The 26,631-nt window shown below is 42.3% G+C and overlaps 1 protein-coding gene across 2 annotated transcripts in view; it reads right to left on the bottom strand.

Annotated features, from left to right (window-relative positions):
- The window catches only part of ascc3 (activating signal cointegrator 1 complex subunit 3), a 140,706-nt gene that overhangs the window by 14,021 nt on the left and 100,054 nt on the right, over positions 1-26,631 (bottom strand). For both annotated transcript variants that reach the window (XM_068569664.1, XM_068569663.1), the window contains exons 21-36: positions 25,506-25,731; positions 24,887-25,041; positions 22,045-22,143; positions 21,783-21,951; positions 18,098-18,318; positions 16,325-16,410; positions 15,655-15,821; positions 14,983-15,128; positions 13,364-13,484; positions 12,617-12,759; positions 9,943-10,080; positions 9,430-9,550; positions 8,924-9,056; positions 8,436-8,561; positions 2,019-2,130; positions 1,776-1,910 (exon numbers count right to left, since the gene is read on the bottom strand). In XM_068569664.1, the coding sequence (XP_068425765.1) occupies positions 1,776-1,910; positions 2,019-2,130; positions 8,436-8,561; positions 8,924-9,056; positions 9,430-9,550; positions 9,943-10,080; positions 12,617-12,759; positions 13,364-13,484; positions 14,983-15,128; positions 15,655-15,821; positions 16,325-16,410; positions 18,098-18,318; positions 21,783-21,951; positions 22,045-22,143; positions 24,887-25,041; positions 25,506-25,731 (2,298 nt within the window). The remainder of the gene's footprint in view (positions 1-1,775; positions 1,911-2,018; positions 2,131-8,435; positions 8,562-8,923; positions 9,057-9,429; positions 9,551-9,942; positions 10,081-12,616; positions 12,760-13,363; positions 13,485-14,982; positions 15,129-15,654; positions 15,822-16,324; positions 16,411-18,097; positions 18,319-21,782; positions 21,952-22,044; positions 22,144-24,886; positions 25,042-25,505; positions 25,732-26,631) is intronic.

Here is a 26,631-nt window from a genome sequence, read left to right as displayed (position 1 = left end):
CACATTTTCCTCCTGTTTGAGTGATGTTGGCTAAAAACTACAGTAGAAAACCGTTTTATGACATTACTGAAGCTTGAAAAAAGGCTACATCATGACATCTTTTCATCTTAATGTATTTTCTTTGTTTTAATAGTAAATGCATCACACACATGGTGACCGAGGATGTACACATTGTAAAGCCCGCTGAGAAAAATGACTAGATTTTCATTTACTTATGGCTCTTAGAAAATGTAATTGTAGTACACAATAGTGGCCTTAAATGAAATGATGAATTGCAGCATGAACATATATCAATAAATAAATATACAAACCCATCCCCCTTCACTGATAGGTGTGAATCCACCATGTTTCATGTTGACCCCTTCAATCACAAGCCAGACTGTGGATGAGGTTGATGCTGGGATGCGCAAGGTCAATGAGTAAAAAGAAGCGGGCGACATATTACACGACAGACTGAGGAGAGTTAATGAAGCTCAGGCAAAGGTGCTAATTTGATAGGAGTGAAGAGTGTGTGTGGGCGTCATCATTTCCTGATGACTTATTATAATAAGGAGTGTTCTGTTGCTGATGACAGATTCTCAGTGGTGTCACACGTCTTTCAAACAGCAGCCTTTATGTTAAATAAAAAGGTTTCTTTTCAACTAAACTTGATTACAATCATCATTTAAATACGTAGACAAAATTTGTCCTCTTCCCATTCTCAGCATAATTTCTAAAACATTTTTTAGCAGCAGTGGGGCTGCTGTGTGTCGCTCGAGGACCCTTCGACCTGCAGGAGGGATCGAACTGGCAACCCTGTGGTTTCAGGACGACCCCTCCACCCCAAAAACCTTCAACCGACAAACACTGAAAGCAGAGATGCAATGCTACATTGAACACTAAGCTCCTGTTCATATAGTTGCTTTTACAATTAATGTTTTTTTTGTGTGTACAGAAATTTGATTGACATTCACTTAGAAAAAATACACCTATGCATGGAGAAAGCATTTCTTCTAACATGACAGGAATTTGCAACTCTAACTGTGTAAACAAAGGTAGAGCAAATGGAGCTGTGTCAGAGTGCCACAGCTATTTATGAGAAATCAAGGCAGGCTCTATTCTGGTCTGGATTCAGGTTGCAGAGCATTTATGCATGTCCTCGTGCTCTGTAGGCGTTCTATCACTGTATTCACGTAAACATACCGTGTACATATGAGCTGTGAGCTCCAGATGAGACCGGAGACACAAGCCTAAAAATGTGGGTGAGTCGCACTTGGTATCGTGCTACGTTTTAAACAGAAATCTATGTTTTATAATGTGAAATTCAATAGAAATGGCTTTCAAGCCGTCTCTCTACAGTCAGCTGCCACCTTGTTGAGGTTTTAGTTGTGAAATGACTATTTCAATGTCACCAATCAGCCGCTTCTGGTCTATTGTGGGCTTTCAGAGCGAGTGACAGGATTTAATAGAAACGGGGCTTCCAACAAAAGTTCCACCTGCTGTCCCTCGTCTCACAGTCAGTGAGGAAGGTTTTCATAGAAAACAATGAAAAAAAAATGCTTTTCACATTCAGATAAGACACGATGTTATGGACATAATGCACATATTCAAATGTACTTTTTGTCCCATTTTGAAAGCCCTAGTGTCCATCCCTTGGATCATTTCTACCACCGGCCTGACAAGACACAGTCTTGACCGAGCTAATGCATGGTGTGAAATGAGATTTGTGAATATTCTTGTACGTTTTTTGCCAGTTTAAACCAAAGCAAGTGAGCCAATGTTTTCATAGTGCTCACCGTCAGAATGGAGAGCAGCTCGTGGATGGGCAGCTCCGGCTTCAGGCGCTCTTTAAACGTGCCGATGGTCTGATGCTTCAAGTAGTAATAGGAGGCGATGCGACCGTAGGTCAGTGGCTCAATGGTCCGGTCATCCTAGAGCATTAATGGACAAATGTGACAAACCAGAACCGGATTCCATGTTAAAACAGATTTGTCATTTCACTGACTATAACATGACATCAGAATACTACCCCCACTCACCTCCTTTATCTCTATGCAGTAGGAGCACTCCAGCTCCCGCAGGCTTTTCGCCACGAGGTTGGACAGGAATTTGTTAACAGACTCGTGGCTGACGTCTTCTAGGCTGTAATAACTGAACACAGAACGAAGGATAGTGATTGATAAAAACACACCAATGACCTTGTGTAAAAGCACTAAAAAGAAATAATATGTCTATTTTTCCTGTTGAACAGAGAACTTGTATTGACTGTTGGACTTTTTCAACATGTGCTGAGTAATGATTCGGGGAGTGCAAGCAGACACAAATGCTGTAGGTAGAATCCCACTGCTTGGACCATGACTCCTCACTGACTGTGTTTACAGCTGAGCTCCAGAGTATCGTGGTGGAGTGTTTGTAAGGTTAGCTAATTACAAGAGCCACAGGGTCCAAAACAGAGGGAGCTAGCGTAGCTTTTTTGAGGTGTGTTGAAGCATCCGTGAGCCGGCCAGGAAGAAGAATAAGCTGCTCCACAGCCGTGGCAGGGTTTTCTGACAATCGTGAGACAAGGGTCACCAATACGTTGTACAAACACATCTCCTGAATAAACTGTGCCTTTCCTGTCTGGTCACCTTGCAGAGTTATTGTGACCTTGGCTAGAATATTACATTTCGCCATCTATTTCATGAACGTATGTTGATTTACCTTCGCTGGGCCACCCTCCGGTGTGACCACATTGCGTTGTAATAAACAGTGCTGTGATGAATACTTGATATAACAAACAAAACAGGGTTTGTTCTCAACAGCGGAAGTACATCAGTCAATACATAAAGGATGTGAAGCAGTCAACGACATGAATACAACACCGTAGACCCCTGAGTAGTGATAGAATTAGTTAGTGTAATATTAAGTTGAATGTGAACATCATATCCCGGATATGAAAACATACAAGATAAGACGAAGCAAAGAGATGGGACTGGGGTTTCCCCTCAATGAGATCGATGATGCAATCTCATTATGGCCTAATGAAACACAAAGGCAACAATGTTGGAGCAAAATGGCTCGTCACTACTGTCTCTGTGCATTGCCGGTTCTAATCTGGTACACACTATTGTGGTGTGAAAAAAAGCTACAGCCTGAAAGTATTATCTAAAATAAGACAACCAGTGGCCAGACAAAATAGGTTCTATGCTCAGCACTGCTTAGTAAGAGTTACCACATGAGGCTTAGCCGTAAAGTAATGAAAGACACGCTTCATCAGCTCATAATGCCAATATTTGTGCATGGTGTGTGCAAGTCAAATAAAAGAGCGAAGGAGACCAGGCATGGTTTCAATAAAGCTGGTAGAAACAGATGCCAAATATCCTTAAGGTATATTTTCAAGGGTGAAAAAAACCAGTGTAATGTAAGTAATGTAATGTAAAATATGTCTGGGTTAAGTTGGAGAACTGTTCACAGGACATTACTGGTGGTTCTTTGTGCTCGATGTGCTCTTTGAGGACCATCTGGTGGTTCTCGAGTACCAGCTGATGATGGTCCTTTGTAAATTGCTGTATGAGCTGCAATACAGTTTTGGCGAGAGACCTTCCTTTTGTTTGTTTCAGAAAGCTAAGATGAAGTACAAATCGCTCTCATCCCTGCTTGACAACATCCCCCACCCTCCCATGCAGGTAACTCTGACAACACTGTGCGGCTCCTTCAGTGACCGGCTGCTTCACCCGCGGTGTGTGAGGGAGTGGAACCGCTGCCCTTCCTTCCTGCTGCTGCCAGGCTGCACAACCAACACTGCTCCCGGTACAACACACATACCAAAAACTGACAATTCCTCACTCATTTATTCATGTGCAATATACATCCAATGTATACATTGTGCAATATGAATACTCTGTTCAATCCACTATGCAATATGAACAATCATTCATTATGTATTTGTGTTGATCTTGTTTTTCTACCTATGTCTTGTTTTTGTTGGTTCGCACTTTGCTACTGTAATGCTGCAAATATCTCCACTGTGGGACTAATAAAGAATTATCTATTGGATATTGTACACGTGTGGGCCTGAAGAGTTACTGGCATATATATGGCAATATCTACGTAGGTGATACATCCAAAAAGGGCGACTGCGGTTCAGTAGCGCTCATGTAGGCTGTGTCTACGGTGTATGAATAATTGTTAGTCCTGATGGGCAGGTAGCACATTGCATGGTAGCCTTGCATAACTTTAATCAGTGCACAAATGGGTGAATACATATGAAGTGTTAAAGTGCCTTGAGTGGTCGGAAGAAGTACAGTCCATTTACCATTTACCAACAATTAAAAGGAAGAGCTTTTAGTATTTCTTAAAAACACTTGTTATGATAATTTGATGATCTCATGAAAAAAATTGCCACGTCCATCAATCCCCACTTATCTGGGTCCAAGTCATGAGGGCAGCAGGCAGCAAATCATTTTTTCCAAGTAATGTCCATGAGTCCCCCAGAGGGAACCCAAGACGTTCCCTGACCAGACAGAATTCATCCCTCAGCCTGCTAGGTCTTCCCCGTCGTCTCCTCCAACTTGGATGTGATTAGACTACATCCATGAGGATTTGTGTACTGTTGCTCCTGATCAAGACAAACCACCTCAACTGGCTCCTTTTAATGTGAAGGAACAACGGTTCCACACCGAGCTCCCTGCAGATGCCTGAGCCCATTGCTCTGTCTCTAAGGGTGAGCCCAGTCACCTCGCAAAGGAAAGTCATTTCAACCACAAGTATCCTCATTCGTTTCCAAACCTCGGTGAGCATTGGATCCTAGATGGGCCAGTTAACTAGAAGCCACTCTGCCTGTGTAATTTCTGGCGGTACACCTGTTAGTTTCCTTCTGTCAATCGTGCACTGCAACCTACCTCCTCTTGAATCTGAGGCTCAGATCAGCCATGTTTCTTGTCCATTGATGACAACAGAACCAAAACTCCCAGAAAAAATACTGTTTTCTTTGTTTTCCTCAGGTTTTCCCTTGTTTTGTGACTGTGTGAAATACCACTTGGCTTTTCTATCAATATATAAAAGAAGAATGTACACAGTATATGCACAAGCTGTGATAGAAGTTAAGTTTTATGTAATCATTGGTGTACTTCCTTCAACTTCCCAAGTACATGTTGCTTCCATCACATATTTTGCTGGCGCATTTTCGTAATAAAAGAAGAAAATATAAACTTTAATAAGAAGGGCTATTGGCCCGAGGACCAACCACCTACAGTATGCCAATGAACATAGACCCCAAACATGTTAAAATCAAACAAAAAACTACCCGAGTGGAGCTTTAAGTTGTTGAGAAAAGTAAAGAAAAAAGAAGCAATAATAGTGAGGATGTCTACCAATAAATCAGGTAACAGGTGAGGGGGATTACGAGATAAGGTCATTTTACAGTTTGCTGCATAATGCATGCAAATCTTCAGAAGAAATCACCCACTTCTTATATTACATTAAAACAAACGGTATCTTCATGATCATCATACAGGATCATTTATTGTGTAGTTGGGAGCAGGGAGGAGTAATCACAGTCTCACTTGTGGGCTGGAAGCAGCAGTTTAGACGGGTAATAGTCAAATTTAATGGCCGTTTAATGTTAAGTATTTCTTTCATTCCCATCACTCCACATGTTAACAGCACGCGGTTCCAAGCGCTGAATGTTTTTATTACTGAACACATTTCACAGATCTTTACTGGTAGCAGGGCCTGTCTGATTAAGTCATGGCCATTAGCATCATCACCATTAGGCTCCTGATGGCACGGGGAGTCGGCCTGCAGACGTTTACGATACCCATGGGACCCTACGCCTGTGTTCGTGTGTAATTGGGTGTGTGTGTGTTGTGGAAATCAAAGCATAAAAGCGCCGGTGATAGATTAGCTGTTCAGATATAAAACACAGCTGCGTGGAGATAACAGTGTTGGGGGATCTGCGCATTCAGAGGCAAAATTTATGATGTTGACTATCATCTGAGTTAACGTGAAACAGAATTTAGGAGGGCCCCGTATACAACTGTTGATTAAGGAGCATGCGATAAAGGCAAAATATGTTTGTCATACTGGAACCAAATTCTGTTTTGATTTAATGGAAGGCCTGTGGGTCTAACTTAGTGGCAACTGTAAGTGCAAATAATGGAATACAAAGTCAGTCCAGTTGTGGTGTGGATGCTGCTGCACCATGTAGGCCCTCTAACATTTTCTTTGCTCTACATTTAATTGGAATGTCAACTATTGAAGAATCCATAGAATTGATCAAAACCACTATTGTCTGATACAGTCACTATGGGATGGAGATCAGTAGCATTTCATTGAATCTAAATCCAGTATCAAACCCACCAAATCTGAATTGTTCTGAAATACTTTTTGTTTATTTTTTAAGTAACTCGTCAAAAATAACAACAAGTCAATAACCTGTAATCAGCTTCTGATCACTGAGAAGGGACTTTTTCAGTTGTGATGTAATTAATTTTCCCAACCTGAAAACCAGACAATAAATGTTGATCAAACATATCTGACACATTGCCCTGCCAGATATTTAAAAAAAACAACATATGTGTTTAACAATCGTGAGGACTGATTTACCAATCTGTTCCCTACATTAATAGGTTAATAATTTGTTTAACACTGTTAACCAATTCACTCTTTTGGTGCGTTATTCCCTTCACACTAACCTGGAACCTAACTTCTTTAGACTTGTTGAACCACTAAAACATATACACCTAGTTATTGGGTTGTGTTACACAGTGATGGTTATTTTACCAAAGCAGTGGTTCTCAAACTTTGGGGCGCAACATTACAGGTGGGGTGCGGGGGAGATGCAGATTCTTAACAATATATATATATATATATGTATATATATATATATATGTATATATATATATATATATATATATGTATATATATATATATATATATATATATATATATATATATATATATATATATATATATATATATATATATTAAGAATCGTTTATTAATCCCACAGTGGGGGAATTATTCTCTGCATTCTACCCGTCATCAGCAATTAAGGAGCTTTGTGCTGCTGTGAAGCTCTGGGGCTTCAGTGTCTTGCTCAAGGACACTTCAACATGGAACTCTGGGGAGAAAACAGGGATCCAACCGGCTTCCTTGGTAATCTTTTTTGCCAAATATGAGTTATGTTTTGCACATATATAACTTTATTTGCATTGTTTTAACAAAAGTAATTGCATGTTATTAGTTTTTGTCAGATGGAGCAATCTGATTTACTTGAAAGGAATTTCCATTTTCCTTAATCTATTAATTAAAAAAGCACGGATGGGGGAGTCGCAAAAAGTTGGACCATTTTGTTCCAATGTTGTTGGGGCGGTGGGGCCTGAACATTTTTCTTCCTCCCAAGTGGGGCGTGACAGAAAAAATTTGAGAACCACTGGATAAAGTGTGAAATAGCTGGAATAAGAATTAGCACCTTCATGGTATTCTGTAAAAGTAATGGATTCCTCTATTTGTGGAGAAGATTATGCATCTGGCAGTGTTGTTATTGAGCAAGAGTGAAATGGAACATGAGATCACAGGCAGATTGATGCACCACAGTAATGCCTGTCATGGTGAAGCATGATCTGATGCTGAAGGGTCAGATCTATGTTCCAACCCTCATGGTCTTGAATGTTCGGTAGTAAGAGACACTTGGCGATCAACAAAACAACTATTTCAATCAATTAGACAAGGTCGTTTGGGCTTTTGATCAGGATGCTTCTTGGAAGCCTCTGTGGAGGTTTTCCAGGCCTGTCCAACTCGGAGAACCAGACCTAGAACAAGCTCGAGGGAAACTACATCCCATCTGAACTAGCAGTTGCTACTTGCATCGAAACATCCATTACTACCACTAATAATAATTCAACCATTGATCTTTGTAGCAGTAGTATTTTAATGGTGGGTCTCATTAGTGTGAGTTTTCAGGCTTGACATTTCAACTCATGGCGAGAGCCAGTACAGTCTGGAGAGAAACAGAAGGGGAATGATATCAAAGGCCCCGGTCCATGTAAATGTTGTGTTTACATGGCCAGTGTCAGCCAAAGATTAACCATAACTGCTGTTTGAAGCTCTCTACCAGTCCCAGAACACTAAACCTTTGTCATTGTTTTGTGGAAAATGGTCAGACATTGAATATAGACCTGAAATACTAGAATCCCAAATGAGAGTGTCCTGTTTTACAGACCCCTACTGGTAGAAACCTTACTGCTCGGTCTCAGTCAGGGACTGAATGGAAAATGTGGGATGACAGCCGTGCAAATACCAACAGTCTGGAATGTACTGGAATGGTCTCTGTCTACACAGCAGATGTTTGACCGAAGAACATGGCACTCCTCTGAACAGGTTGTGAGCGCGGGCCAAGAATGTGTGCATGTGTGCTTGCTTCAGTCCTGAACTGAGTGATCTGCTGCCGTAGGTGATAACGTGGTGTGTCTAACCTCGGGTTCATCACCAGCCGCCTGAAGAAGTAGGTCCAGGTGATGTAGTCCATTGCATCCTGTTTGGATGAGATGGTTCCTGCAGCAATCTCAGCATTCAGATGGTCCGACAGCACACTGTGGAGGCTGGAGATACGACAGGCAGTCACAGGACAACTAATTACTATCGGCCAGCTAGATTTCTAACCTCAATACCTTTCCTCCACAAACAGAAATAAGAAGATTAGCTGGTTCATTTATTTGCTGATCAGCAACACATACTTTACCAACAATTCTGATTATCAATTGCTAATTTAATACATTTTTAAGCAAATTCCTGCATTTTCATGTCAAAACATTGGTAAATATGGAAATGTTATGCCTTTCCCTGTCTTATAATACAGGGATAACTAGAAAACCTTTGGGTTGTGGACTATTGGTTGAAAAAAACTGATATATATATATATATATATAAAAAAATAACCACAGTGGTGGGGGAAGGCAGTTACCTGGACTCTACAGGGAACGGCTCATAGAGGAACTTCTTGTAGAAATCCTTCTTGATGTCATGGACGAGGATAACGGCTTTGCCCTGGTCATCAAACTGAGGCCGGCCTGCTCGCCCCATCATCTGCAGCACATCTAAACACATAGCACACACACTACACAGCTGCTCCTCCATCCCATGTTACACTATACTTAAAATAAACTGCAATAACAATGCAAGTGATTCTTTGTAGTCACTTGGTTGTCTATTCCAGGATGCTCTGCACTGCAGGCATTCTGTCTGAAATGCCAACACCACAGAGGCAGCAGTATTATAGGAAAGGTCACAATTTTGTCAACATTTTGTCGATTACAGAAACCCCATAAATATGTATCTCTTGATATGACTGAAATGTGAAATGGGCGTCAAATGATGTATGGAGGACAAATCACTGCCTGAGAGGTTGCCATTACAAAAACGCTTCTCTTAACCCATAGACAATGAGAAAACACCTCGCCGTCTGCGTACCTGTAATGGGGTAGTCCACGTAGCGCCTGGTTTTGCCATCAAAGTATTCAGTTCCCTTGACGACCACCAGGTGAGCCGGGAAGTTCACGCCCCAAGCCAGAGTACTGGTGGCAATCAGAACCTGAGAAAAGAGACAGGAAGTTCCTGGAATTACACAGAAACTAAACCAAACTAAAGGAAAAATGTAAAATGACAAGAATCAGAAAATAAGTAAAACTTATTTAGTATCATTTGTGTAATGTTGAGGATAACATCAGTAAAATGGGAATGCATATCTAATGTATCCATCACACCCACAACAGTTCAATATTATATGTGTATATATATTTCAGACTAAGGCCAAAGCTTTAAGCTGACTAGCAGTATAGAACGGATTAAATCTGCAATAAAATGGTCATCACTCAAGCCGCACAACACTCGGGGAGGGTAAGCTTAAGGCTGGGCAACGTTGTTTGGAGGTATGTTAAGTCGTCAGTTGAGATGAACAGTATAGATCTAGGCAGCAGGTCGTACCTGGATCTTACAGTTGACGAACAGCTCCTCCACAGTCTTCCTGTCTCTCTCGTGCAGGCCAGCGTGATGCATGCCGATCCCAAAGGCCAGCGTCAGCTTCAGGTTGGATTCCCGCACTGTGGCGATGATAGCCTCTATCTAGAGATGGACCAGAGCACAGACATGATAGATCAAACAAGAAAACCAAGACAAAGACACCGGTAAGGGTTTATGCAAAAGGATTAGGTATCTCTGGGATTTTATCCATACTACTTATTGGTTTGATTCTTTTTTGAGACTCTTACTGGTTCTTTTTGAGTATGCTATGAGAGAAAAGACAATGAGAGTTGTCAGAATCTACTGGAGTAAAATGTAGCCAAACTTTGGAGCTTTATCTTCTCTCTGCGTGTCTCGCAGAGAGAAGATAAAGAGACGAGGTTTGAGACAAGGACGTCTCACTCAGTTCAGTTGCAGACGTGTGGCTCATTAATTGAAAAGACAAACTGTTGGGTTCAAGGTCAAAAAGGTGAATCCTGTGCTTTGCCAGAGAGAACCAGCGGAGCAGAGCTCCAGGAGTATACAGAGACGGACACAACAGCTGGTTTCTGTCCTCCATATTGGTGTTCTTTGTCTTTTAAAAATACATAATTTGAAGATAAAGTGTTGGGGGAAAAAAACACTCATAACATCTGATTGAATCAATTATTCAAACTGCAATGTATCTTTCAAATACTAAAAGAGTGAATATCCAGCCCAGGGAGAAGAGAGCCGGGGGCTTCGGGGCAGCAGCAGAGGAAGAAAGAGCTGTCAGGTCAGAGAGGGGGTTTGAGGCGGTGGGTGACCCCCGCTGAGAGCTAAGCAGCTATCGCCAGAAGCCTGTCAGTCAAACAGCAGGGAGCTGAGCTGCTACACGGGCCGGCGCGGAGAAGCAGCAGGCGGCCGCACATGTCAGCAGAACACACACAGAGGCCGGGGACGCTGTGCACACACGGACAGGAGCTGGGCCTCTGCTCTGAGACGGGGCCAGATTTGCACTGAGAAGTGTGTCTGCGGGGTTTAGGAGACAACTGAATACTACTGTATCATTTTCAATCCATCATAGTTGAGTTAACAATGCAGATGAATAGTTAACACAGAAGGTGATGATTGAAATGATTGTCAGCAAGTAATGCTTCCACAAGCCTTTTGCTTTTTCTGTCACATTATAGCAAAGATAAGGAATACTTTCCTCTTAGATCAGCCCTCCACCTGTGTGGGTCTATTAAAAACACAGCGCATTACACCAGATCTATGACCCAAGTGAAAGCTTTGCCATTTGCTTTGTTTATGGAAATGACGGTATCCTGATGCCTCAAAGGTATTGATTATAGATTTCTAGCAAATCTTCTTGAGGCTAACCTTCTATTAGCTTCAACTGTTTTCAGGCTACCTGAGCCAGCACTGCTAAAAACATTTAATTTCTATTTCAAATTTCAAACATTCATATTAACTTTCCGCTCCGTGAATGGCAAACTGAACACTACATTTGGATATTTCTTTGGGATCGTGAGATCACGTAAGATGGAGAGAGCACATATCACACATATACATCCATATTTTCATGCTTTGAGTAAAGAGGGTGTGTCCTGTATAGGCTACAGAACGGATCAATCAGGCTCCTGTGATTAGCTGTCATCCATGTTTCAAGGCGATCTCCTATACATCCACGGCAATCAGGCGTGGCCTTGAGGGACCACTGTTTGTCATTTTTCTCCAGCTTAGCATTTGACTTGCCCCGAGCATGCAGGCGATCCCTACACAGACATGCAATACGTGTTGTTTAAACTACACGATAACAATGACATAGAACTGTCAAGAAGCCAGGTATGGCGGCCCCATATGTTTGTGCTCATTTGGTGGGGAGGGATTCAAGAAGAGCAGCTTGTGTTAGTGCTCCAAAACACGAGAGGACGTTCAAAAAGTAAAATGATAAAGCAGCATCCCACTGCTGTAAGCCTTTATAGTCAGCGAGTGACGGCATGTGTATTTAGAGGAAAGGATGACGAACATTTTGTGAACAGCAGGTAAGGCACTGCTGGTGGTTGATGTCCTGCTTAAGTTTGAATGATGACACAACTTTATAAAAGCATGTGATAAAACCAGTCAATAGTTCTTCCCTCACCATAACACTGTAAGAGAGCAGTACTGGAGATCTGAGTGTTATAATAATATTATCATACTTTTCAAATGTGAGCTCAGAGGAGTCATTTGCTCCCATCTTGAACTGATCCTAAGCAATGCACAGACTATATAATGGAGGATAACACTGGCTTTTCTGGCACCAGTTGGATGGAATTCCATCTGTAATTATACTTAAACCGGCACTTACACGGAGAAATTGAGCAGCAGCATCAGGGAATCCTGCGAGCGCCTTGTGTCCGCCATCTAGCGGCGCCACCACTGCGGTTTTGAGGTGAACTGGCCCTTTAATACATGCCTACGTGAGCTAAATGTGAACAGACAAGGTCGAGCAGCCAGCACCTACTGTTTATCACGCTTTAAGTCTACTGTTTTACTCGTACATTGTCAAAAACGTGGGTGACCCACTCCCAATACAGTGCCTGAACGCATCCTGCGTAGACACAGACGCAAGAGTGAATCTGCTGCTCTGCCTGAGCCTCCGGTGAGCGTACAGTACAGCCTTAGCTTAGCGTACCTCTCTCTCGTCCTGGTGCAGCCACTGTTTGGGGTTGTCCTCTGTGGCCAGGAAGGCGATGAGGTCCAGAGCAGTCAGTCGAGTTTGCCGTCGCGAGGAGACAAAAATCAGCACCGGCTTGGCTGGGGAGTGGCTCCGTATCGCTGTAAAGATGTACACACAAGTTTCACATACTGAGTCGTACTGTCTATTTGTCATGACCCATGACTTTAGGTTTCAAAATGCCTTTTCTGGTGGGTGCAGCACACATTCAAAGGAAAGAAACCTCATCTGAATTGGATGAAGTGGGGTTGCCACACACTGGTGTTATTTTATATATGTATCTTTTTGTATACAAATAAAAAAAATAAAATTCAGTGTTAGTCTGTCACTCAATACTTTCTGACTTCCCCACATTTTGCTATCAGGTCATTCGGTCCTTGCTTTTATAAACTAAAGCTAAAGAAGAATTGTCGATGTGGTATACCATCAAATTCAGAAAACATGCGTAATGTGAGGTTTAACGATGGATAACTTTGGATTCCTGGTCTTAAAAAAAATAAATCATGCCCCTCTTTATTTATCTGAAATACACACATGGATTGCATATGGGATTATTATTATTACTTTGACATAACACAAAAGATTGAATAGCTCTCAACAAATGCCAATAATTCTGCAGCAGTAAGTTGAAGTCCAGCCTGCCAGCAACAAATCAAATGTATAAATGTGCATAAAGCACAAGCACATGTGGACGTGGAGCAGTACCTTGGAAAGTAGGCTTGTTCATGCTGGCCATGCGGGGGCAGTAGTGTTGCCCTGGGAAACCGTGGATGTGAACTTCCAGCGGTACGGGACGAACAGACGGACGGAAGTTAAACAAACCCACCTGTTAGAAGAGAAGAGGAGGAGGGGGTTAACGTGAGCAGCTGGCAACATGAAGCCCCATCTGGCTGTAATGCAAACTGTCTGTCACTGTCACCGAGGCCCAGAGCAACCGGCCCCTGCTGGACTCTGCTGTGTTGCGTTTAACCTTTGATGCTGTGTCTATTGTGTGACGGGGCGATATGCTGCAGCGTGTGATCAGAACACAGGCGGTCGTGAAGAGTACAGTGCATTATTTGTTGTGCGTTGTGTTGGGGGATGCTGCATGTCGACAGACATCTTCAAAGCTAATGGATCGGACAGCAGCGAGCCAGTCAGATGAACGGATGGCAGACAGCCAATGGCGCCTCTCTTAATGTGTCTGTGATGATGCACAATGTGATTAGTCATATAATTGCAGACATACATACACTCAAGGATATATTTAAAGGGGCAAAAAAAGAAAATAACATGCGACAAAAATAATTCTGGAATGATAGCAGCCTTTTGTGTCAAACACATGTAAACATGCTCTGTTCGCTACATTCATTCTTTATGCCAAACAGACTGGGCCTCCAGATAAATTTACCTCAGAGATCATCACGGTGAACAGGACATTCAACTCTAAAATGCGTCTTGTTGCTCTGGATGGAGTGCATAACCGCTTCTTAGCTGTGCTACTGAGACATCTTCTACTGGACCCAAATGTTGGGACATTTGACCCAACAATGGTGGCTCACATTATCACCAGAAACAGTAGGAATCACCATGTGTGAGTGTTTTTTTCAGTGTTTTATAGGCTGTTGATTATTTCAAAAAAAGGTTTTAAATGCTTTTTATCAAACAATGCATAAACAAACGCATTTTACCACATGTAATATTAAACAGTGAAAGGAAAAATAGGATAAAAAATAAAGAGTAAGTTTACTGTTAAGAATGGACAATATAAAAGAATGTAACAATAATATGATTTGAATTACTTTCTTTTTTTAACTCAGACTGTAGCAAACATGAGCGTTCATGGAGGTGTATACACTATCAGCACTGGCCTTCAGTCAAAAAACATATCAATACGTCTTCTGTGTACCATTTCTGATGCTCCAGCATCCATCCACTTCACTGCAGTCATTCCTGATGATTAGGACTTAAGCAGGGCATCCAGACACAGATGATTACAGAGATAAACTACAACTTGTGACTCCAACTCCAAAAGTATCTGTTTATCTTAATTGCTATTATTATATACATTCAATCAGATATGAGGAGGCAGGAAGCAAATGAAGCATAGAAATACAGAGCTGGACAAAGACTGTGGTTTCTGGCCGGCTTCAGCGCAGCAGGGTTCTTTGAACACAAAGCCAAGCTCCCTATTCCTTATGAACATGATCCCTCCGTCTAACCAAAAAACGAGGAGTCACAAAGTACGGACAATCCACTGAAAAAGTATTACTAAGCTATGTTCTGGTATGTGGGGAAAAGACGAGTACTGCAGCGCGTGCTCGTGCCAGGGACGGATATCTGACCTGTCCGATTCCCAGCCAGTCAGCGAGGTCTCGAGCATTGGCCAGAGCGGTGGACAGGCCGACGACTCGGACGGTCTTCGATGTGTGGGAGGAGATGAAGTTGGTCCGGGATACGATGACCTCCAACACCGGACCTCTGTCCTCACCTGGAAGCAGACATAATGGCACAGTCCAATCAAGATGTTTGAGTAAAACAGTTTCTTCAAGCTGGTATGGATTTTCTGATATGGAACATTCGGCAGTGGAAAGATTAGCCTATGACACACACACACACACACACACACACACACACACACACTGTATGAACCCTGCGAACTGCTGCAATGTATCTCCTCACAGCGAGAGGGTTCTGTGTTTACAGTTGTGCATGTTGTCCGCATGTCCTCTGGCTTCCTCCCACAGTCATAGGTCGTTGTCTTTCTACTGAGACTGCTCTGTTATCTGCACCCTATGGAGGTCAGCCTGCTTTCCTCTTGCAGGCGTCTTGTCTATTCGTGAACTTGTGAATATTTGCACAGAGCTGCACGGCTGCTCTGGATCCGACTGAAAAGCTACTTTTGGAAGCAACCATGTATCGGCACAAACTACTGGCCATGAGCTTTAATCCTAAAAAGAGTTAACAAAACGTAACCCATTCATGGGCACTCCGGCAGGTCCGCTGTGGGCTCTTACCCAGCAGGTGGATCTCATCGATGATGAGAATGGCTACTTTCTGGACGTAGCTCCTGTTCTGCCAGCTTCGGCTCACTCCGTCCCACTTCTCTGGCGTGGTGACGATGAGGTCGGCCTGAGCGATAGCTCTCATGTCTGGAGTCACGTCACCCGTCAGCTCCACCACTCTACACACAGGCGAGAACCAGGAAACACTTCAGCCTGCTCATTTCTGTCATTATTCCTATGTTTACATTATGGGAGGGTATATTTATTTTTACAGGACCTCCACATATATTGAGACATAAATACACATCAGGCTTTTTCTTGACTTTATAAATCACTTTGAGCACTCTGAAAACTTGTGAACACTCATCTCCTGGTGCAGTACCTACTACGTGCAATATCCATTACGTTTAAGTACTTTTATACACAATTTTTTCATACCGTCTGTATATTTAATATTTTTATTATTGTTAATTTTTAATGTTGTTTTATTATCGTTGTACTGTTTATTGATATTACTTGATTTTTATCTTTATTTACTTGTGAGCAATGCTGCTATAATCCTGTAATTTACCCACTGAGGGACTAATAAAGGATTATCTCATTATATCTTATCTTATATGACAGCTCCATAATGTATTCTGCCAGCCATCACTTTCTGGGAGTAGAGTCTGTTTTCACTTACTTTTTTCCCAGTTGCTGCTCAACCCTGATCTTCCAGTCATCAATCCTCTCTCTGACCAGGGCTTTCAGTGGGGCGATGTACACCACCTGGACACACAGCAGCAAGTACAGCATTCAATGGAGAGAAACACTGGCAGGTTTCCTCAGTTGGATGTAAATGTTAACTTTATTATCACAACTTCTCATGTTGGAGCATCTCTCAGCATTCCTTTAGGTGGTGGCTTTTCCACAGCAACAGTCAATTAAGTAACCCACTGGGGTTATTAATAATACAACTTGGACTGCTTCTCCATTTAACAGTGAAGGGTTTTTTAAGTGATGCTTATCAAGAGGTCAAGAAAATTTCCCCAAATGTCAAAACATGAGTTGATACATCTGAACCCTGGTGCACAAGGAAATTGGAAATTCATGTCAGGAACAAATTCTAGATTAAAAAAAAAAAAACATCAATAAAAAAAATACACTACACTACATACAATACAAAGTTTTGGGTCACTTAGAGATGTACTTTTTTTTTTTTTAGAGAAAAGCATGTCTTTTTTTCAATGCAGATAACATGAAGTTAATCATGTACACTCTTCTGATGGTACATTGTGTTGGATCATCGCCTTAGAAGACGAATGGATGATGAGAAAACCCTTGAAAAACCTTGTGCAGTGATGTCACACAGCTGAAAACAGTTCTGCCGGTGAGAGAAGCTATAACACTGTTCTTCCTTTGAGCTAGTTGAGTATCTGGAGCATCACATTTGTGGGTTTGTTAAACTCTCAAAATGGCCAGAAAAAGAGAACTGTTCTTGTTCTTAGACGTGAAGGATATTCCATACCAGAACTTGCGAAGACATTAAAAATTTGTCTGGGTGACCCCAAACTTTTGAACAGTAGTGTATCAATCAATTGTCTTTCATCACATAGGTCTTAAGATCATCATGACCAAATGTGAAGTTGATCGCATAATTTCTGTAGGAGTTTGTTACAACACCTGAAAAAAAAAAGCCTAAAAATGCAGAAAATGGGAGACTTACTGTTGCGCCCCCGAGTGGTAGAATGGTATGAACATTTGAGGGTATGTTACAGGATGCCATGTGGAAATATCCTGCAAATTTCGTGATGATAGGCCAAATAGTTTGGAAGTTATGTGTATTTATGTAGGAACCCACGCCTCTATGAATTTCATTGATCCATGTCTTTTAAACGAAATAACAACAAGATGACGTTAATCCAATAATGATCGACAGAAAACTTTGCAGCAATCGGACCCAGTGTTCAGAAGGAGTTTGCCAAAATGTGTTTTTCACGAAAATTGTCAAATGTTCCGTCTTCCCTGCAGAGCAACAATGCTGATCCAGCCATATGAAATGAATTATTGGTGTTTTCCAACTGCAATCACACAGTCCTTTGTATGTGAGTTTGTGAAACTCCAAACGGATGACGTGCCAGCTAAGGTCTGCTCGCAGCCACAAATAAGCTCATAACTGACCACATGACTGTTTCCCTGATCTGTGTGTCTGTTTTTTTGAGAGGGCAGCTGCAAGAACGGTCAGCTGATAACGATGACGAGTACACAACGCAATACGATCACCAGTAGTGCTCCTCCAGTTTGACTAAATGTGAAATTCAACTTTGTTGTTCTCGAGCACTGAACAGACTCCGGTCTTGGTTGCTGTGGGTTTTCAGTGTCGTAGTAATGTTCGCGAGTAGAAAAGAGAGTCAGCCCTGACACAAAACATCCCCTTGAGTCCAACAGTGAGACGGACGGAGCCGTCGAGTCAAACCTTTGCATTCGGATACTTGTTGAAGACCCGGAACATGGCTATCTCTGCGGCGATGGTTTTTCCAGAGCCCGTTGGCGCCCCCAGCAGGACGTTGGTGTCGGTGTGATACAGCGTGTGGAAGATCTGAGTCTGGATGGGGTTGAAGTGGGTGAACTTGTACAGGCTCTCGTACTGCCGGTTGGCCAGAGCCGTCACCGGCAGCGGCTGCAGGTCCAGCAGCTCTGAGAGGGGAAGAGAAATGGGAGAAGATGAGTCCGGATTCTTATGGACTCACTGCGGCAGCAGAAAAAAAAGAGTTGATATGCTACAGAACAGGAAGTATGTTTAAAAACATTCACTGAAGGTGATCCTTCCTGTATATAGTTAAAGTAATGGAAAAAGAAGACTTTTACGCACATCAAAATGAGGATTCAAATTAAAGGCGTCAAACAATGTATTTCTATTTCAGCTGTATGCGAGCCAGAGATCTTTATACCTTCATATCAAAGGTTCTAAAAACTAAGTGTGTAATATGGCTGTTGCACTAACAACCACACAATATTGTATTGTATAGGAAACACACCGATTACAACAATGCAGCCGACATTAAAGGAAGTAGTGGCTGAGGAAACGTTGCATCCTGCACAATGATTCATGCACTTTCATGAAATTCAATTAAAGTGTGTCTGCGGAATATATATATATATATATATATATACATACACACAAACAGTTGTTCAAGTGTCAGCAAGTGCAGATCTAATCAAAGAAAACAAATTAGGTTTCTTTACGCTTCCTCAAGTGAAATAAAGAAAATATTCTTTTAACAAAGTACAACTAAGGACAGATCTGAAAAAAGCCTGTCTGCTCTTTTAGGATGAGCAAGAGGTAATGTCATCAGACAACAGCTGTATGACTGCAGAGATGGTCGTGTGAGGGTTGAAAATAGGATTAAATGAGGGCTTTACTCGGGTCAGTTAAACAACAGACATGAGGTACCCGTGTTTGTTTGGTTTCCAGGCCCTTCTGTAAGTCCTGGTTTTAATCCTGCTACGCTAAATTCATTATTTGTTTGCCAAGATGTGTTTGAAAAAAAAGACTTCACAGTATTTTGGCTTCAACTCCCTGTCTTTCTCTCTTGTAAAATGATTTCAAAAGTTGGCTAACTCAACCCAGCGTTCGGTGACGTGCAAAAGTCAAAAGAGACTAGCTCGTCACATCATTCATATTCAAACTGCACTTCACTATTTGTGGATCAGAGCGGCTCACAGATGTTTTTACTTGCAAAACATCCGGTTCGGTGCCACTACGGATGAAAACCTGCAGGGTTTCCTCGCCCTGCTTCTGATTTAACGACAAATCCCTCTTGGGCACCGTTCACTGACGTTTCATTCAGACTTCAACACGTTGGCTACGGCGGAACGCATCTTTTTCCACAATTGTAAATCTCCAAGATAAAAACCTGGTAATCCCAGCAACTGCACCACGACAATATTGATGCTTAATCACCTCCACCGAGGAGATCACATGTTTGGTTTGGTTTGTTTGACTGGCCCAATTTTCACAAAGCTTGGTGGAAAGGTGTAGCATAGGCTAAGGAAGAACCCATGAAATGTTAAATGGACTGTACTTGTACGGTGCTTCAAAGCCCTTTCACACTACATGTCATCATTTACCCATTCACACCCATTAATACACTGATGGGAGGGGCTAAGGTTAAGTGTCTTGCTTGAGAACATGAACTGTTGGAGCCGGGGATCGTACAACCATCCGATTGGAGGACGACCCCGCTCACCGCTGAGCCGCAGTCTCCCCAGACCTGGAGCAGAGCTGAATCAAGGGTCCAATACACAAGTTATTCTCCACTTCCGTTATCGTTGAGTGAAAGGGCATTAGTGCCCTTCCAGTTCTGGATGGGTTCGTCTCGAGGACCTACTGTATGCTTTAATGACGCACTCCCCTTTTCATCCATTCCTCTGAAAACATTACGTGTTTCTTTCCCAACATCCACAGAAATGGAATGTTTACTGTACAGTCACATCGGCTGGAAGACGTTCTTCGATATGTTGTCAAAAAAATGTAAAAAAAGAAGTAATGTTTGACTTTTTTGAAGAAGAATGCACTTGCCAAGGCATTAAATGATGTGTTTTATGCTATAATTAACTCTGCTCTCACTGAGGGGAAATGTGGTCAGAAAAAACAAGCTGCTTCCTGTCTTACAGTCTGGAGGAGTGAAGGAGTGGAGTATGGGAGGATTAGATCCAGTCCACACAGGCTTTAGAAGTCTCTGTGCAGCTTCCAAACTGCTAAGTCATTATGTGGTGGTGAGCCGCTGACTGTAAGTTATAGTCGCTGATTTTAGGTAAAGTATCCTTTGGCTTAGGCCAGTAATAGATCTCAGTGGAAGCTTAGGTTTCCTTCACTATATAAAAAATGCCTCATCCATCATTCATGTCTGTGCTAGTTTAGTCCGCAATTTATGGCCAATTTATACGATAATAAAAAAACATCTCAAGTGACGAAGACGTCTGTTTCACATCCGTCTGCACTGACAGTTCAGCAACAACACATGTTACTGTAGCAACCCACAATAAGCAGCCTAAACTGGAGACTGTACTTTACACGTGACTGTTTTATAAAGACCTCTGTCCACACTATAAGCCCACAAAATAACATGGAAAACACTGAATATCTACTTTCAGATAAAAACATTATGATTGACAGGAGGGATGACCTTAGGACAATCTAAGGAGCCAGTCTAACAGTTGAATCATCGCAGTGAAGAGGTAATGCGGTCATGAAACAAAGGATCATTCATCATTCATAACTATGAACACGGCTATTCCAAAATCCAAGAATAGGTCTGGATTTATGAATCAGATCCATGACGTAAGAATGTAGTCCTATCACAGCGCTAGAGCCAGCTGTTTGTGGCACATATGTGATGATAAACAGCGCTTTCCATTAGGTTTTCTGTAGGTATACAAATATACTAATGCATGAAAGCCAAATACTGACAGTGGGGCAAGAGTAGTCTGTTTATTAAATTAAACCCAAAGTGGCAGAAACAAAAAAAACACTGTATATTTTGGCCACCAGTAGACGTCTTTGCCTTGAGGAGAGCAGGGGCAGCCATTGAAAACCTCAGGTCTGCCCTGTGAAACAGCTGCAGTAGAGAGTTTGTGGATCTGGCAAAGAGTCGGAGCGGTCCGGGATCAGACACCCGAGTCTCAACCTCGTAGGCCGGCATACACATTAAAACTGATTCATCTGCAATTAGCTTCAGAAATATCGGCCAATACATCCCCTGCAGTGAGAATGTACTCATTTATTTAGCAAAGTTGCTATACTTCTCCTCCAATACATTTCATAGGGAAACATTTAGATTTTTATTTTACCATATTTATTTGACAACTTCGGAATAAATGAAAAATATTTCGCTACTTTATTTTACTTGGTAATTTCATAGCACTTGGCTGATAATACTTTAAGGCTTTTGCATGTAATGGATGTACTCAGTCTGGCTCTTAACAAGGAACAGCAGCAACTGGAGTCTAACAGCTGGAGACATTCAACGTGTCAGTCCACCAACTGTTGGTGGTACTGAAACAGACTAACAGACTCAGTATCAGTAGTGTATTTCAAATTCAAGTCAACACAAATCCCTGTTGTCACATCATAAACGTGTGTGAGTGAGTGTGTGTACCGGTGTGTGGGGGGTGTCTCTCGGGTAAGATGAGGTTCTGGAAGTTAATGATGCAGACGGCCTCGGCCCCGAGCCAGCGGTCAGACACCACCTTGATGTAGTACTGGGAGGGCAGCGGCTCAAAGATGGGGATGGTGAACACTATGTGCTGAGGCTCTGCTGTTACCACCTGGGAGGAGGAACAAGAAAAGAAAAAAACACACACACACATCAACCACATTGTCCTCAAGTCACCGAGGTCCAAGACAGTAAAAGAACCAACCTGTTTCTTCTGCAGGAGGAAGTGCTCAGAGTGGTAGATGTGGTCATTGATGGGATCCTCCACCCACAACCACCACGGCTCACCCACCGAGCCGTGGACCTGGATCAGCGAGAGGAAGAGCTCATCATTCACGCTGCAGTGCAGTTCAAATATATCACACCAAAGGAAAAATATACAAACTCACCAATTTAACACGTAATGAAATCGAACAGAGCTTTATTGCTAATATCTATTCCATAGAAATACCACTGTCGACCTCATACTATAAATTGTTGCTGAGACTGAAGAGAATTGTTGAAACTTATTTTTTGTGATGATATGCAAAAGTCATAATTAGGACAACAACAAAAATAAGTCATAATTATGAAAAAAAAGAAAAAGTCATTCTGACAAAAAAGCCATAATAAGAAGCCATAATTATGACTTTTTTGTGATAATTATCACTTTTTTGGGGGGTTGAGAGGCGTAAATGGGCTTCCATCGTACATCCATTGTCACAAATATAAGCTAAAAGCACGCTGTACATGCACGACCACTAACTCGCAGGCTCTATCACTGTCTACTACTACATTCTTTTTGGTCATAATTATGACTTTTTTGTTGTTGTCATAATATGACTTTTTTGTTGTTTTTATAATTGTGTTTTTTTTTGGTGGCGGAAGTGGGCCTCCATAAACACCTGAAGTCGTACAAGTTTTGAGGTAAAACAGTCCAGTGTCAAACTATCATGTTATGTATATGTTTTTTTATGGAAATGTGACAAACTAACAAACAGTAAACTTGGGGCAGGGTAATATTCCAGTTTAGAAATACTGATTGATTTCTGACAGTCTAAGAATACATTTAAAGGGAATAACAGGGAATAATTGGGATTATGGGGACATGAAAAAAATCGTTTTTACAACTGCACAGACAAAAGACACTGCTAGTTAAACCTTAAAGAATCCATGTATTGTGTTGATCTTAAGCAGGAGGCATAAACAATACTCACAGGGCTCTGACAGTATTTATCTTAATGTGTCAGTGTGGCATGTGTCCTGGGTGCCATCGGGGAGGCGGCTCATGTGTCGGTACATGTGTCCCGGCTCTGCAGCCGGATCAGAGCTAAGCCGGCCGGTCTATCATTACCACTCTCCCATGATTGAAGCACGCATCGCTAATCGGACATAAACATTCATCTTCATATTCAGCGCTACAATGAGCTTCCTATTCCGCTCAGACTCCATGACAAACTCTGGACTAAGCTTCCCAAGATCCCCTCTGGCCGGTCTGCCCACTGAGGTGGGACATGCTGGCGAGGGCGGAGGCATTCAGGCACTCAGGGACAGATGGAGATTCCATGGCTGGAGGAATAACAAGGTAGGGGGAGCTGAGCTCCTCTCCTCCACTGTGAACATGTGACCAATACTGAAGTGGCTGTGTCCCTGAGTAGCTCTATTTCTCACGAGACAGGAGGAGACCAGTCCTCCCTGGGCCTTCTGAAATCTACCTCTTTTGTCTCACTGGATCATGACGTCATTACTTATATATGTTGTGTTCTTGTGTACCTTTTGGCTTTTGTTAATACTTTTTTTTTTACTTCATTTTTTAAATGGTACCTGGGAGATTGTACTTGTCAGACTTCCTACAGTTTTTTGACCTGCGAATATGACAATAAAGGATTAAGGCTCATTCTAATACTGTCTATTAAATATACTCCATGCAAGGTCACACAATACAGCGCTTTTAGAATTTTTACTCAGCACCTCAAATGCCATTTGATACCAATCTCTGTGATCGTCACTGTGGCTGCAGCTACTTGACTATATTCAAGACCTCTTGACCTCCTCTAACCCTGCGTGTGATGGGATGCCTTTGTTCTAAACTACTGCAATGGTGAGTTCTCTTGAATCACAAAACCATGCTATCCAGACAGTTTGGGTTGAATCCGTTCACGTTTTGAGATGTCTGCCTGCCATACAATGGACGAGAAAGTAATCTCATTACGTCGATTAAAAATACAATTTAACATGAACGTGTTTTTGTAGAAGCAACGTCACAGTTACTCTGGATGATGCTCAGACCTCACTGTCGAAGGCATTGGAGCTACTTTCTACTTTCTTACATTACATATTACTCTCCAGCTGAACACAGTATCATGTTTTACTTAATAATTGATCTTATTCTATATTTAAGCTGCTACACGACTTCATGTTTTAAATTTGTTTTATGTTCCAATGACAGTATATAAATCAAGAAAAAAAACAGTTGGAGGGAGCCTGAGAATAATACAATTCCACTGTAAATGACTGCTCCAAGCTGATGTATTTAAAGAAAGGATGTGAACACCACCTGTGAGGTTCTGTCCCTACAAACAATAAGGGCTGTTTGACCAGCAGTGAGACATGCGGTGGGATTATCACTTTCACTTACTGCTTTGTCTCAGTCAGTGGGAGAAGCAGGAAAAGCACAGCACAGCTCGCCCTGTTGCTCACTGCATCTGCTCGAGCCTCCGGGGCAACACACAGGTGTCCTTAAACACAGCAGCTCTGCTTCACCGCTGGCTGTGTTTAAATAGTGGCCCTCTAAGCTGACATGGGCCTATGTGCAGCAAACTCAGGATCGGTTTATTCCTCAATAACTGTATCGTAATGGGATGTCAATGCCCCCTCCCTGTCGTCCCAGCTGTCGTCTATGTGTATACAGCAGGCTGAGTTGAAGAGAGGTAACGTTACAGTAGTGTGTGTTCTGGTAGTTCTGTTAGCAATTAGCCAAACACGGTGCATACTGTCATTGCCCCACTGTATAGCAGTGGGGGAGGGGTATGGGGGGGTATGTCTTCCAGTATGTCGTCCGTGTTTACCTGATCATTCCAGCGAAAGTCGGGTGTGACGACGAGACGAACCCGTAGGACGGTGCGTGTGATCGGCTGAATGTCAGCCTCCATTGTGATCGAGGGGATCTGGTGGGCACACTGTTTGACTGTGAGGCCAATGTTGACATGGTGCAGCATGTGACCTGAGGAAAACATAGCGGGTATTAACATGCGTTTTGTATCTTCAATTTGATGCAGTTCATACAGATTACAATAAATTCTCAAATAAAGTCAATTTTCAAATAATAACTCTGGCAGCTAAATTCAGCATTATGTATATTTCTACAGCACTAATTCCATCCAGCAACAAGAGAGGTGTCAAGCTCACCACTCTGCTGTATGCAATTGTTGTTGACTGAAACATATCAATCACTTTGCTGTTTTTTTAATCTCTCTTCAGCTACGGTCTCATAAAAAACAACACTTCCTGTAGCTTCTCCACAATAAAACCCTCCCAGGACAAAAAGAGTTATATCCTCTGAGTATAAGGCTTTTACTGTGAAACATCTGTTTTGGCTCAATTGTTGTATTTACACTGGATATTCAGGTGCTTTGTGCCAGTGTAGTTTAGAATAATGTATACAGTCTGAATATCAAATGTTTTTACCAATCTCATCCTTCTGCATTTCCTTCAGCTTGTCCACAGTGAGCTTCTTCTCCTCCAAGCGGTTCAGCACAACATGGCTTAGGTTGTGGAACTGGCGGAGAGGGTGGACAAAGCCCCACAGCCGCTTATCTATCACCTTACAGAGGTTGAGCAGTCGGTAGGTCATGGCCGGCCACCGCTTTCTCAGGGCAATCTCAAACAAAGCCCTGACAATCCGAGCAGCATTCTGTGAGAAATCAGCAGGAGGGGGGGGAAAAAATAAATTTAACATCAATCGCACAAGTATGTGTATATGTATTACAGCTGCAATTATAGACAGTAATAGTATTAACAGTAAACTTAAAAGCTGGATGGAAGCACATTGGGGATGGAGCACAAGTCACTGGAAGCAGCTGTCGGCAACATTATGAGGTACACTGGTGATTCATCATGTGTAATCAGTGGGACGTCAGGCCGGGTTCAGAAGTCCCGGTTGGCCACAGCTGTGCACTGATGGATTGCTAATGTCAGTTCAGGAGGAGAGGTCAGGTGGCAGTGTTGCTAGCTGATACACTGCTCAAGTGTGGTCAGGCTGTGACTGATTTGGTCAGGCGTTATTGTGATCTGATTGTCTGGTAGGGTTTGAATCCACTCTAGAGAGGGATTATTGGAATCTGTCTGTGCTCTGTTTGATAGCTGCGATAGGTGAGACCAACCAAGAGGTCTGGCTGGACACGGGAAGGCCTGAGGTCCGGGCAGAACAAAGATTCCTGTTAACCCCTGTTCATACTCTTCTGATCCACATTAAAATACTTTGATCGAATTCCACTGCCATTTTTTCTGATTTCGGAAATGAACCAGTAGAGCTTATCCTTCATGATCTCATCATTAACGAGGCACGAGGACCGAGCTGCTGTCGGCCTCTCTCTCAGTTCAGTGGAAGACAAGGATCAAAAAAAGAGCAAAGCTTGTGTGTCACTCCTTAGAAGAAAAATACCTGCATTCTGATTACGTTACAACCAAATGTGGTTCTGATCACCATGAAAGAGGCTATAGCGGCACCTTCAAAAAGTAAACCTGTAAAGTAAACCAGTAAACCTGGAGCCCTCGGACTGTAGTCCGGACTATGATGTGGACGCATACTAAA

The sequence above is a fragment of the Clinocottus analis genome, unplaced genomic scaffold (genome assembly GCF_023055335.1).
Source record: "Clinocottus analis isolate CAN_PGR_092001 unplaced genomic scaffold, fCliAna1.0.p SCAF_9, whole genome shotgun sequence".
Lineage (NCBI taxonomy): Eukaryota > Metazoa > Chordata > Actinopteri > Perciformes > Cottidae > Clinocottus > Clinocottus analis.
This window is presented reverse-complemented; position numbering and strand designations above follow the sequence as displayed.